This window comes from Tupaia chinensis, unplaced genomic scaffold (assembly GCF_000334495.1).
Source record: "Tupaia chinensis unplaced genomic scaffold, TupChi_1.0 Scaffold000406_1, whole genome shotgun sequence".
Lineage (NCBI taxonomy): Eukaryota > Metazoa > Chordata > Mammalia > Scandentia > Tupaiidae > Tupaia > Tupaia belangeri.
The window spans coordinates 1,981,876-1,996,822 of NW_006159908.1; the positions used below are offsets into that span (position 1 = coordinate 1,981,876).

Below are 14,947 nucleotides of genomic sequence, written 5' to 3' on the forward strand. Positions count from 1 at the left end.
TCCTGCTGACAGGCACTGTGTCCTTGCGTGATAGTCTCAAACCCTCCCAATACGCCAATCAACTAAGCAGAATCCATTCTAAGTAACCAGAAGCATACTAAAGAGGTCTATGTAAGTTTTGATTAGTTTGTAAGACAGTTTAAATACAGACCTTTGATCTTTTTAAAAATAAATTTTAAATGCACAAAAATCCAGAAAGGCATTACAAATTAAGGTGAAATCCAACTCTATTTTTTGCATCCTCTCTCTCCCGCTAAATGTTTCCTTCTTCATTCCTAAATATAATGGAACTGACATAAGATATATCAGATTCACAGGACAAATTCTAGCAAGTTAATTCACACACAAAGATCCATTCTGTTCCAAGGCGAAGCTTGTCCAAGTCTTCTCTGTCACCTCACAAGATGCATCTTGTTCACATATAAGACTTGGTGACAATATGTGGATGGGTGAAAGTGAGTGATAGCATGGAAACAAAGAAATGCCAGTGCTTAATGTTGAATGTCGCATATCAGCAGTACCATCTTGACGTATGTGGGTGAGACAGTTAATTCATAGTAAATGAGAAAACATAAATAAAATTAAACTCATTAGCAAACACAATATAGAGCAGCAAAGGTAAATGAGGTAGGAATACGAAGAGGACAAATTTAGAATGTGAAATCAGACAGCATGAGTTTATGTTGTGATTGCATCCTACAGTAAATATCTATGTGACCTGAACCATCTGAGATTCTGTCTAGACACAATGGGGGATGAGTGTAGCTCATTCACTCAGGCATTCAAATTATATCAGTGAAGTTACTACTTTGAATGATGCATTAGCCCAGGTCTTGAGGATATAGCACTAGATAAATCAGACCAATATCCCTGCTCTCTGTGGAGCCTGTTCTTACAATTTCTGACAAGGTATCTCTGAGGGTTGGTGAGATAATCCATATAACATATCTGGCAAAGGTAAACATTATAAATAAATTTAATTAACATTGTAATAGTAAAATATTCCAGAAATGGGAAAAAGTATATTTATTTGCATAATATATTCAATACTGAATAAACGAGTAATTCAAGCAAACTATCAACAATAAAGTTTGCAAAACTGTTACATGAGATATTACACTATCCTTAAAAGAATAGATCTCTAAAGATTAAAGGTTAAAGAAAAACTAATCTGGTTTTTGAAATAACTTTATTTCAGCAGTTAGCCACATATTTATTTTTAATAAATTTTCTTTTTAAAGGAAATTTTAAATGAAACACTTGTCTCCAGATTAGCGCTCTATGGACTAGTTTCCTTTTTTTTTTCTATTTCTCTTCACACACCCCTGTTGCTACTTTTCTACTTGATCTAGTAGCCATGACACCGTGGCTTATCATCTTTCTTCCATCAATTCAGCCATCATTCTGCTCTGTTCCATTAGCATTTCCTGCTGTGAAAATCCCTGTAGAATCCTTGGTGGACACTCAGAAGTTTGCGGATTCTGCTTTGGAAATCAGTGACCCACAATGTTGCTAAAAACCAATGACTTACAAAAGGATTTGTTCCTTACTCCTAAGCAAAGAGGAAGTCTAAACATCATCCTTAGAGTGATGCATGATTGCCAACAGTAGTCTTTTCTGAACACAAATGTATTGTTTCGCCTATCAGATTTTACATGGAGTATTTCAGGGAGTTCTTTAAAAATCAATATTACTGGCTCTGCAGTTCATGAAGTATGCCATTTCAAGAGATCCAGCTGCCAGAACTGTTTAGTTCCTATGAAGGCAGTTATTCTCAAAAGCTGCAGCAAGCATTCAGGGCTTCTATCACATATGTGGCCCACGTTTCACAACTCCACACAAAGGACTTACTAACCAGTGCAGCAACTTAGTACTCACTCAGTTCCACAGAAGCTAGTAAGACCCATAACACACTATATACTGTATAAAAACTCTGGCCAAACACCACATGTATTGACCCTTCATTAAAAAAATCATAATGGTGTTACATCATCCTAAACCTCTAACACACATTGTCAAGAATGTTATTACACTTTCATCAAAAACCATGTGTCATTCTGATTCATCTACGGTGCTAAAAATATAAATATGACAGAATGTGTCTAAACCTGACCCAGGCACTTAAATATTGTCATAACTCCAGAAGGAAAAGGAAAACAGGCAGAAGTCTCTGGACCATGTACCACAGACTGATTGGAGCAATGGCCTGGATGTAAGCAGTAGGTGGCAAAGTTAAAATAGAAATGTTAATCCTATGAGACCACTTGCTTGCTATTTTATGGCTCTTCTTAAAGATGCAGAAAACAAACAAACAACAACAAAACCCTACAGATGGAAAGAAAGCACAGATTTTTTTTTGAGAGAGAGATTTTTTGCTATAGGGTGTGTGTGCTCGCCAGAGACACACAGAGAGACAGAAAGCAAGAAATCATCCCCCAGAGGGGATGCCCACACCACAACCCCTTCTCCTCCAATCTCCTCTCAGGATTTTGGGCACGCATGCATATGCACCCGGCATGAGTTTTAAACTTCCGGGTCTGGGACTTGAACTATGTATGACTATGTGGGAGTCCAGCAACATAACCATTATGCCACCCACTGGTCCAGAAAGCATAGATTTTAAAATACTTTTTTCTACCTACGCTTCTTTTTAAATAGGAGCTAGTAGAAAGAATGAGTGGGAAAATAATTAAGGAAACTTAGTTTTCAGTTTAAGTTTTCATAAAATAGTGAATTTTTTTAAAACTCAGGATAAGAGAAAAAAGTTTCTATTTTGTGCAACATTACAAATTCTTCTAAAATATCTAGATATTATAAAATAACTCATAAGTCTTAATTTTTCAAGAATTTTCAAATTAGCCACCAAAACAATGGTCATAGGTTTTTTTCTGTAAAAGATCAAAAATATGTATTTTAGGTTTTTAAAGCCAAAAGGCCTCTGTGACAACTACTCAACTCTGTCCTTGGGTACAAAAGCTGTCCCAGAAAAATGAAAATGAATGGGTATGGCTATAACCTAGTAAAACTTTACTTATAAATACTGAGACAAAACATCTTAAAATTTTCTCTGCTTATGAAATCTTTGTATTTTTTTCAATCATTCGAAAAGATAAAACAACATTCTTAATGTATATACCATACAGAATGTACAGTAGGCTTGATTTGATCCAGAAGATATACGAATAGTTGGACAACTGCTACAGTAGATCTTGGTAAAGTTCTGAGGACAAAGCTGACTTCTCATTTATGAGAACAATACATTAATACATAATTCCTCTCTCCCTCCTCCCTTCCTTCCTCTCTTGCTCTCTTCCTTCTTTTTATCTCCTCTTTGTCTTTTCACTCATAATTGTGTTTGTTTTGCTTAGCATCTGCCAGAAAACCAAAACTATTCTGAAGCAGTTCAATGCATGAACAACAGCAAGATTACCAGCATCTCGAACTCAGCCAGAGTGGAACACCATAATGCTAATGGACTAATTATAATCGCTACCAGACACTGCGCCCACACAAACACCGTGAAGATTCTGTGAGCTATATATTCATTCATAATATTTAAAGTGAGTACAGTACATAATACTCTACTTGCATTCCAATGAACTTTCACATAAGTTTCTTCTATGGCATTTTCTTTGAGGACTCATGTTATTGAGTTGCCCTGAATTTTCTGTAATGGCACAGAAGGGAAACCATGAGCGTAACTATCTTCACTGTGGCAATAATTGGACCACTATTATAATTTTTTTAAGTTTATTTATTTCTTCCTTGAGAGAGAGACTGATAGAGACAGAGAGAGACGAGAGTGATAGAGAGGCAGCCCCAACGGGGCTTCATACTGTGATCCCACCCCCAGCTGCAACTGGCCAGCACCATGGGAACGTGCTCCTGGTGTGCACAGGGACATCTCAGGACACCCAGGACATCCCTATATGGTTTCAGCATCGCTGACCATGGTGACTGCCACATGAGTCTATTTTTTAGGTCCCCCTCCCCTCCACAGGGCACATGTGCTCACTGGAAAGAGACAGAAAATGAGAGAACATGAGAAATCAGTCCCTGGGGCATGGCCACGCTACAATCTCTTCTTCTCCATTCTCCTCTTGGGATTTTGGGCAAATAACCATAAACCACAGTGTTTTTTAATTTTTTTAAATATTTAATTTTATTTATCATTATTACCATTTTTTTCATTTGGTACAGAATGAATGCACTCACTAGAAAGAGACAGAGAGAGGGAAAGTGGGAAAGCAAGCCTTCAGGTCCGGGACTTGAACTCTGGTCAGCCATGTGGGAGTCTGGCGCCTTAACCATGGCACCATTTGCTGCCCCCTACCCCCAGTGTGTTTTATAAGCTTCTGGTCTGGGACTCTAACTATGGAGTGGCCCCTGTGGAATCCAACACCTTTAACCACCAACCATCTGCTGGCCCAAGCATATTTCTAACAGTTGGAGGGCTTTGGCCCTGGGAGATTTGGCTATGCCCAAGAAATGTTTCTTTCCCAAGACATGGAGGTTCGCAAAGTTAAGAAATACTGAGGACGGCACCTTGTGCTCTTCCAAGTGCCATGGCGGAAAAGGCGATTTTGTTCACTTTTAGTAATAAATAAGCACAGAAATTCTCTGGAAGAAATTTTACCTGTCAATTCAAGAATGACTTGGGCAGTGAATGTTTTATACCAATAAAGTGGTTGTCAGTGTTTTGGGTAAATCGAAATCGCTGTTGGTAAATCACAGTGCAGTCCGTTTGACCGTGAGTGTGGTTCAGTGGCTGAGTGAGTGACCATCTCTCTAGTAAGAGGCTGCTGGCAGAGGCCCTGTCCCAGCATTCACTTTCCTATCATAGAATGTGTGAGAGCCTCCTGTGGCTTTGTAAGCACTCATTAGTGAAGCTTCTCGCTACAATGAAAAACATATGCCTAAATATTGTTTTTGAAAGCGACACGTGTTTCAGTACCCACAGAAAAGATCTATATAAAGGTGCCGGAATCTACCAGGAAACACCCACGAATTTGTGCAAAAGTCTATTTCTTACTGTCTTCTGGATAAACACTGCTAGAGTTTATTAATGCTTGAGAACTCCATTCATGAAATCTACGTATTTTACATAGCCTTTTATGAAAAAACAGCTGGATGGTGGCATCTTTGAAGTCAACCCTTAAGACAGGCCTCAAAGGGAAAAAAAGAAAAGCCTTTCTTTTTTTTTTTCTGGGTAATGTGAGACATTAGAGAGAGGTATGACTCTAAACTGCCACTTAGTTTCAGGGGAAAAAAATTTTTTTTCAAATGTAAATTTCACACTGGATAACCTGAGCTGAGGCTAAAAGCAAACCTTTGCATTCATTTACATAAAAGCTATAGCTTTGGGGACACACAGCTTACATGCAAATGAAGATTAGCTTTGTAGTAATTTATGAATACATTTCATTACACAAATAATAATGCACACAGCCATAATGTCCAATTCTTCTTGACAAATACTTATTGGGCTTACCAGGTATTGTGATATTCTGAGAGAGAGATTAAATATCAAGGAGAAACAGAACCTTGAGAGGAATATGCATAGTAATGAACACAAATATGGGAGGCTAGAGATTAAACTGGTTAGAGCCTTAAAAGAGAATAAATTGAGTTTCAAGTATGATGTTTGAAGTGTTAATAGGTTACACAATTTGTACAATCTGAGAGTAAATTGTGAATGCAAATATTGAGCTCAGGAAATAGCAAGGATTAGCAATATAAATTTTGGATTTGTTTCTTTTTTTAAAGAATTATTTTTATTATCTTAAGGTTTATTTATTTATTCATTTATTTATTTAAATTTGACCAGAGAGGGACAGAATGAGGAAGAAAGAGAGAGACAGACAGACAGACAGACAGAGAGGGCGAGCTCGAAAGTGAGAAACACACCACCAGGTCCATGGTTGGCCATGTGGGAGTCCAGTGCCCTAAACCACCATGCCATCTATCGGCCCCCATTTTGTATTTGTTTCTATAGACTAGATCATTGAAATAAAATAAATAAGACAGCTGAAGATTATTTTTTTTCTTTTTAAAAAAGAGGATTACAGACAGACCTTTAGCGAACGCCCACATTCTTGGGCTAGAGGAAACCAGGTTAAAGAAGAAAGAATTTCCAGAGAACAAGAGGAATTTTATGACACATGGTTGGAGCAATAGGCGATGGAAAATGATGCAAACAGGAGAGAGAGGTGACTCAATGGTTAAAAGATTGAATTTTTTAACCATGAAAACATTCAAGACCTTGGAAACAACAGCAATACGGCAGAATGGCCATGGGTGAAGATGCATGCGTAGTTCCATATTCCGGCATAAGGTTGCCAAGTGAAGGATCAGTGGAGGATGAAATGGAAGAATACAGCGAATAAGAACATAGGTCACAACAAAGGTCCTAGAGATGACAAGACGGAATAAAAATTGAGAGCAGAGTGGAGAATGGTTGGTCTGGGAAGGAAGGATTATTCTTAGATGTCAGGCAAGCAAAGAGAGGAACAGTGGAAGGAAACTCAGATGTGTCCAAGTGTGGAAGAGGATGCCAAACAGCACATTTAGATGATCCTCACCTTTAGACCAAAACAAAAGAAACTTATACAAGCATAAGAAAATCATATCCAGGGTTAAGGTAGAGGAATGTAAAAGGATAAAATAAGAACTTCATGAGAAAACCACACTTCGGAAATTTTATTCAGCCAAGAAGTATCCACCCACATCTTAAACTGATTGATTAATTCAAAATACATTTTCCACGACTGCCATGTTTTATGATTTTATGGGGATATTTTATATCTATTTCCTAAACTATTATAATAGAAAAACTATCTAGTTTCATGGAGTAGTTCTGATATTATGATAAGACACGGGAAGAAATTTTATTGCTCCCTACAAAGTAGTCACAGATGTTTGGAATCCTGTCATTATTGACAACATGAATTGAGAGGACATAAAGTTAAGTGAAATAAGCCTGGCACAGAAATATAATTTTAATTATTGCCTGATTAGCAAGTCAGTGTTTCTTTCCCCTGAGTAGTGGGTGTCTCAGACTTCAGTGTGCACCAGAATGACCTGGAGGGCTTATTAAAACACAGATGGCTGGGTTTCCTCCCTAGAATTCCTGAGGGGGGGGCCTGAAAATTTGCATTTCTAACAAGTTCTGGTGATATTGATTTTACTCATCTGAGGACCACTCTGAGAACCACTGTTGGAAATGACTAGGCTAGTCACATTAGGCCCATAAACAAGAGCATTTTCACTCAACTTCTACTAAAGTGACAGAGATTGTATATGTATTAAAAGAGCACCATTAATATTGTAAAAAAACAAAACAAAACAAAACAAAAACTGTGTGCATTTGAGTAAAGTTTACATCCACAAATCACACAGAATGTTATCCAACTCTCCCATCATCCTTGGAAAATGGCTCCATGTATTTGTAAAAGTCACAGAAATTGCTTCAGTTTTGAGGAGTACTTACCCACAGCTGAAATTTCCTGTTCTTCAATTCAGTTTGTTATACTCATGTTTGACCACAATATATGCCAGGAACGGTTTTAGATGCTTCTAATACATTTACTCATCTGTTCCTCAGAACAGCTCTAAAATTAATTTTATTAGCTTCATTTTACATATGTGGAAACTGAGGCATGGACAGATTAAGTGCCTCCTCAGTGCCAACAGAGAACTACACATTATGGGACAGCTTCAGTTCGGATTCTTACCTGTCCCCAGAAACAGGACGTGGTATCTCCCATCGGCTGCATTCACTCGATCCACGGCTATCTTTGTGTACTTGTAGTCAGTGCCGATACGCACAATCAAGGGCCTCTTGTGGATGGGGTAGATGGAATTGTACATGAGAGGGTGGTTCCGAATGAAAGTGACCACATCATCAGGGAACTCCTTGGTGGTTCGCATGTTGGGTGTAAATGCTCCTCCAGGGCACTAAACATTTTAAAAGAGCCAAGTTATAAAACAGTTACTTTGTTTTAGTAATAATCAAAATAACTCTACTTTTCAAAACACCTAGAAGCTTGAGTTAATTGTTTTTGCGACCCATTGAAAATAAAAAGCACAACTAGATGTAATAGATAAGACTACATGTTGAAAATTAATACAGTGCATAATTTGATGATTTGAATAAAACTGTCCACCTATCCTACCCTATTTGTTTTCAGAGAGGAGCTGATACCGTTTTATATATGATAAAACTTTATTTGGAGAGGTTTTTGCTATAGGGTGCATGCGCTTGCCAGAAAGACAGAGAAAGAGACAGAGAGACAGAAAGTGAGAAATCACACCCCAGGGTGGGGATGGCCACGCCACAATTCCCTTTTCCTCCATTCTCCTCTCGGGATCTTGGGCATGACACACATGAGCCCAGCTTGAGCTTAAGCCACCAGGTCCAGGATTCAAACTGCGGTCGATTACGTGGGAGTCCAGCGACGCAGTCATTGTGCCATCTGCTGGTCCCATGATAATTTTTTTTTTTTTTTGGGGGGAGAAGTTTTTGCTACAGGGTGCAGTGCACTCGCCAGAAAGAGTCAGACGTGGGAGTCCAGCGACATAGCCATTATGCTAACTGCTGGTCCCCCATGACAAAAGTTGTTACCCTTCTTATCAATCACTTTTCTGTTTCTCATTTTGTGCCAGACACTACATTGTTAGAAAAAACCTCGTAGAATCAGTCTAATTCTGGTACTACTTAGAGTATACTGTCATTATCAAATGCGATCAGAACTCTAATATGCAACCGCTTTATTTCATGTCATCTTCCCTTCTGAAAAAACTGCGTACCACAGCGGCATAGTACTAAATACAACCCTCCGCAATGCAGAGGCTCTCTGGGAAGGTCTGTATCCCAAGGTCTCCCTGCCCATGCCAGGCGTGAGTGAATGCCTGTGATCATGGCTGGCTGAGGATGGCAGTTGTATTGTGGTGGGAAGCCCCTATTAGGGTCTCTCTTTTTCCTTCTCTCATGGATGAAATAAATAAACTGTAAAAAAGGAGAATCTCAGGAGTTGGAGCTTAGATTGGATGTGGCTAATTAGGTCTGATAATTCACCTTTAGAAAAGACTCCAACGATGCCCATTGCCTCAGAATAAAAACCCAACAGTTTGGAAAGGCCCACAAGCCCCTGCATGATCCAGCCTGAGCTGGCCCCTTCCATACTAGTCCTTGCTGCTCCTAGGCCTCAAGCTTGCTTCCCCACTGGGATCTTGGCACTTGCTATTCCCTGTCTGGCACACTCTTCCTCAGACCACCCCGAGGCTTTCTCTGTTACCTCATTCAGTTCTCAGTTCACATGTTACTTCCTTAAAGCTGATGAAATAAAAATAACTCCCCGGTCTAGTTCCACTTTGTCTCCTTACCCTGCGATTTTTATTCATAGTCCTCATTTACCTGACAGTATATATTACTTGCTTCTGTATTTTGTGTTTCTCCTGCCCCAGACCATAATCTGTCTGTTGAATGTAACTTTGTCTATTTTGTTCATCATTTTGTCATCAGATCTATAACAAAAGTGTTAAAAAAGTGTTAAAAACTTCTCTATAAAGAGAAGTTAAACGAGTGAATTATATCGGGCCTGAAATCTGAGTGAAGAAGTAGTATGAAACAGGGACTTCAATTCTGGCCAGGGAAGGAAAGATTCAGAGCATGAAGTCCAAAGGAATAGGCAGATCACAGTAATGAGTTTGGAAAAAAAGACTGTTGGACGACTTCAGCAGTTCTGGAAAGGGAGCCTGACAAGGGCTTCTGAGGAGAAGGTTCCACTGAAGGGGCACCTGAGGCCAAACTTGAGGGCAGGCTTACAACTGCTGAAGCTTGAAACTCAGACTTACTAACAGGAGTGCTAACTGATAGGAGCAAAGTGATTGGTTCGAATATTTAAACAGATACAAGCATGAGTTACCTTATCCTTTTAGATACCTTTCACTATCTCTACTTCCAGAAACAAAATCGCTTTGTCATATTTTCTTGAAACACATAGCACTTTCATTTTAGTTTTTTTCTTTTGTCCTCTTTAGAGAGGTAGGAGGTAAAAAGAAAGAAACAGAGCAAGCTTCCTGGTCAACAGCACAAGGCGCAGCATCGATGGTGAATGGTAGGATAGATTGGGGACCGTGACAAACTGGAAAGCCATGCCTTTTTCAAGAGCAGCAATGACACTTATTTCCGCAGATTGCTCTTATGCTGGGTATGTCTAGTTCTGCCAGATTTCAACAGGCGATGGAATGCTGTGTGAAATCCAACACATTTTTTACATTGATTTATTATTTATTTTTATTTTTTTCTTTTACATTTTTTTTGGAGGATTTTTTCGCTATAGGGCGCATACACTCGCCAGACAGAGACATAGAGACAGAAAGCGAGAAATCACCCCCCAGGGGGGATGGCTACACTGCAATCCCTTCTCCATTCTCCTCTCGGGATCTTGGGCATGCACACACACGTGCCCTGCGTGAGTTTTAAGCCACCGGGTCTGGGACGCGAACCGCGGTCGACTATGTGGGAATTCAGCGACATAGCCATTACACTAACTGCTGGTTCCCAACATTGATTTATTGAAAAAAGAATAAGAACTTTGGGGATGGCACAGACTATGGCAGCCTTTAGATTAAATCCTTACATCAGCTAGGTCTGATAATATGATTGCCTGTGAGTGGGCCTTTGTTGCCAGGCAGACCCACATTTGCAAACACATCTCTGTAGATTAGAAACACAATGTTACTCATTTAGATTGCATCACTGAGTATAATTTGTAGACTAGGTTTTGACATTAAAGTTAGACCAAGTTACTAGAACTTTTTACAAGACCAGCATATATAGCTCTCTCTCTCTCTCTTTCTCTCTCTCTCTCTCTTTTTTTTTTTTTGGAGAGGCATATGAGCATTAAATGACTTAGCAAAGGAGATAATTAGACAAGTAAGGAAACCATTCCTTATGCCGTTAACTGGACTTTCTTTCATCTGGGGTTCACATTTTTCTTTCAAGAGAAAACATTACATTGGAATATACATGTTTATAAATTGCCCACAATGAAGACCAAAGTGAAGACAATGAATTTAATTTGAGGTTGTTCTATGTTGATGGGTATGTTCCATACTTCTGCAAAGTATAGAATTATGAATCTTTTCTACCCGCTTTCTTCACACAAAGTGGAAAAAGGGAAACACATTGCTAAATGAATAAAAACATGGAAAGTACAATGCATGGGCAATTTAAGTAGTTCCAGGCCTTCATAACACACCACTAATTATGGCTTGCTGAGATGAGATGTCTCTTTAGATTTTTGCAAGCATTCTCCTTTTTAAGTTCCAGAAAATCCAAAGTTACCATACATCACTAAGAAATTTATACAGGTCTCTACTAGTACAGCTTGATGTGTAATAAGGCCATTAAATTACCAATGTCTACTTTTTGGCTTTACTTAAAAGTAACTGGATTTCATATAATAATTGTGTTAAGGTTGCCTCAAACCATTGTTAAGAAATAGGCAACCCAAATCAATCAAGTGAAACAAATTATTTTAAATTCATCCAAATAGCCCACATTTGGGACTTTTGTTTTGTATTCACAGTGACCTTCTTCTGTTGAAACCAGAATCTCCTAGTATGAGTTAATCTTCAAATTTACGAAAGAATTATTTTTGATGATAATTAATTCTTCCCTTGATTTATGGCATAAACTTTGTAGATAAGACATAGGATGAATGACAATAATGGCGACAAGAATAAAATTGATCGCCCTTTATAGACTCGATCTGTACTACTGAGTTTGCTCAGTGTAACACTGTCAAGTGTAATTGTGATGAATTTTTCCCTCACCTTGTGCATTGAAATCTCAAGATAACATAACATCCATGTACTATCATACAATAAGAGCCTTTGTCCATTAACTAGGCTGTGTCTTATTCTTCAGAAGGTTAAATTTTCTCTACAAACAGTCATAAATAACTGTGGTTAATTTTCTCCTTTGAATGTTTGTTATTCTTCAGTTCTTCCAGCATTCTGTTTATCAAGCAATGATAAGCACTCCTTTTTTGAGTAAAGACATTTTAAGTGTTTGTATTACTATGCTAGGTGACGAAAGGTAATACCATGGTAAGGAAGGATTAGCAGTCATGGCCTTTACCTCACTTCTTCCCCATATTCAGGAATTCATACATGCCCACTGCCTTCTGAGGTTCCTAAACATTCTCGTAATCCTCATATCCATTATATTTACTCTAAGAATTAATACAATTATATAGTAATATATGTGTCATTCTTTGAACATATTTTAGTCAAAAAGCATTTGATATGCTCAGTAGGGAACATAAGTAAAAGTACTATTACCTTCTAGATATGAATATTCCAGTAAGTAGGAGGGACATAGTCAAAACAAAATATCAAAATATACAGTGGAGTCTAGCCCATGTTGTGTTGGGGAGGGCAGCTGGATCTTACATGGCCAACTGTGCAGTTTGAGTTCAGGACCCAGCGGCTTGAGAAACACTCTGGGCTTGAGTATGTATGCCTCAAAGCCAGTGAGAAGTGACAAATGAAGGGCTTACAGCATGACCATGCCCCATGAGAGAGTTTTTTTTTTTACTTTTCCCCTGTCTCTTTTTCTCCCTCTTGTGAGCACATGCAGCTTGTGGCAAAAGTTGAAAAATACATTGGAATCTAAAAAAATTGATGGAAAGGACCAGCAGATGGAGTAATGGTTACATTGCTGGACTCACATGTAATCAACTGCAGTTCGAGTCCCAGACCCAGCAGCTTAAAAACTCACGCTGGCCACATGTGTGTGTGTGTGCCCCAAATCCTGAGGATAATGGGGGAAAAAGGTCTGTGGCATGACCTTCCCCCATGGTGCATGGCGGGGGTGATTTCTCGCTTTCTGTTTCTCTGTCTGTCTTTCTGGTGAGCACATGCACCCTATAGCAAAAATATCTCTCTCTAGAAAGAAAGTAAAAAACAACAACAAAAATCTTGATGGAAAAATAAAGTATGAGTTTTATTTTGGTGCAAAAATATTTGAAATCTATGCATAGTTTTTTTGGAAGACCTATTAAATAGTAATAATTTGAGAGAAATATAAAATAAGTAATAAGCCTGTTCAGGATCAATTGCTTTGTATACTCAGGAGTCAAATATTTTAAAATTCTTTCAGACTAGTGGAAAACTTAAGGCTGCCTGAGTCAATGAGGAAGTTTACAGATGAGAAAACAAAGTTTGGAGTGTTTAAGGAACTCTAATTCCTGGGGCATTCTTGGAACATAGAGCCAGAAGATAAGGGAAAAAGTAGAGCAAAAGTGAAAGAGAGGTAGGAGGTGGGGCTGAAAACAGACAGTAGAAAATAAATGCAAAACTGGTTAGAGAAGGAGTGACTGGCATGGTCAAGAGAGTCTTCACCTAACACTTGGCAGATGAGTGGGATATCAGTAAACCAAGATAGTTGGTGACATTTCAGAATCTGGGCTAGTTTCTCACATTGGTCTAAAAAATTTGTATACCAAGAGAAAGTGATTTTATGTTTAAATCCTTGGTAAGTTAGGTCCTTTCTTTGAAATCAAAGAATTACCTAGTTGAAGACGTGTACTTTTATACAGCAGTCCCTCCCTTTCTTTTAAAAAAATAATTATTTATTGGGACCAGCAGATGGTGCAGTAGTTACATCACTGGACTCCCACATGGCTGATCATGGTTTGAGTCCCAGACATGGTAGCTTGAAACTCACACCAGGTACATGTGCATGCATGCCCCAAATCCCAGAAAACAATGGCGGAAAACAGATTGCAGCATGGCCAACCTCCCTGGGGGTGACTTCTCACTTTCTATCTCTCTGTCTCTCAGGCAAGTGTATGTACCCTGTAGCAAAAAACTCCAAAAAAAAAAAAGATTATTTATTTAATTTTAAAATTTATTATCATTATTACTTTCAGTCTGCTATAGGGCATGCATGCTCATTAGAGAGAGAGAGAGAGAGAGAAATTGAAACAGCAAGCTGCCAGGTCTGGGACTCAACCTATGGTTGTCCATGTAGGAGTCCCACACCTTAATGAACATGCTACATGCTGGCCCTCATCTTCCTTCTATTTGCCCTCCATTAAATACAGAAGTCCATTGCTTTAGTCCCACTTGCCCATGACAACTTTCAGGACTCACTTTCATTTCTATGCACTGTACCCTTTATCTGAAACTCTCCCCTCCTTACTTAACCCCAATTTATCTGTATCTGATCACTCTCTAGATCCATTTCAATGTCATATATATACATATATATATATGTATATATGTATATGTAAATGAGTTCCCAAATAAAGCTCTCCCACCATAATCTCTTCTCTGGACTACATGAATACTTATTTTTATTTTATTCACTTCTTTTGAATAATAGTATGAGACCACATGCAAATAACTTTTCATGACTATATGTCTTATGTGTTCAATTTTATTGCAAATTTTAGAGTCAAATGTTTTTAAACATGTCTGAGAAATAAAATACTTCTAATGTACAAACAAAAGATGCATGCAATCAAAAAAGTGCCAGAGATGATCGTCTCTTTTCCTTGTCACCACTGACAACGTGGATAATGAATTTTCTTTGTTTCTTTGCTGGTATTAGACACTTACAAATAGATGTCAAAACTGAACATTTTTATTAGATACTACTGTACTTTAAGAGGATACACAGTATGCACAAACACAATTCCTGCAGAAGCTTTATACATTTTTGCAACAGAATAATGTAATATGTTAGCTCAGCCACAGAAAGTCTGCAGTCTTTGGCTGCCCTTTGCAACATACCAAAGGTGTCTTGTTTCTCCCACAAACTCAAATTACTTATGGAAAAACATTATGACACAATTGGCAGGCTTCTTCCTCCTGACTTGGACTTGCCGGTTAGGCCGTTTACTAACACGGCCATCATTCATGGTCTAAAAGA

The 14,947-nt window shown here is 38.4% G+C and overlaps 1 protein-coding gene across 1 annotated transcript in view; it reads right to left on the reverse strand.

The window, feature by feature from the left end:
- SEMA3C (semaphorin 3C) overlaps positions 1–14,947 on the reverse strand; it is a 194,960-nt gene that overhangs the window by 41,314 nt on the left and 138,699 nt on the right. The window contains exon 12 of the mRNA XM_027774140.1: positions 7,734–7,956. Coding sequence (XP_027629941.1) covers positions 7,734–7,956 — 223 coding nt within the window. The remainder of the gene's footprint in view (positions 1–7,733; positions 7,957–14,947) is intronic.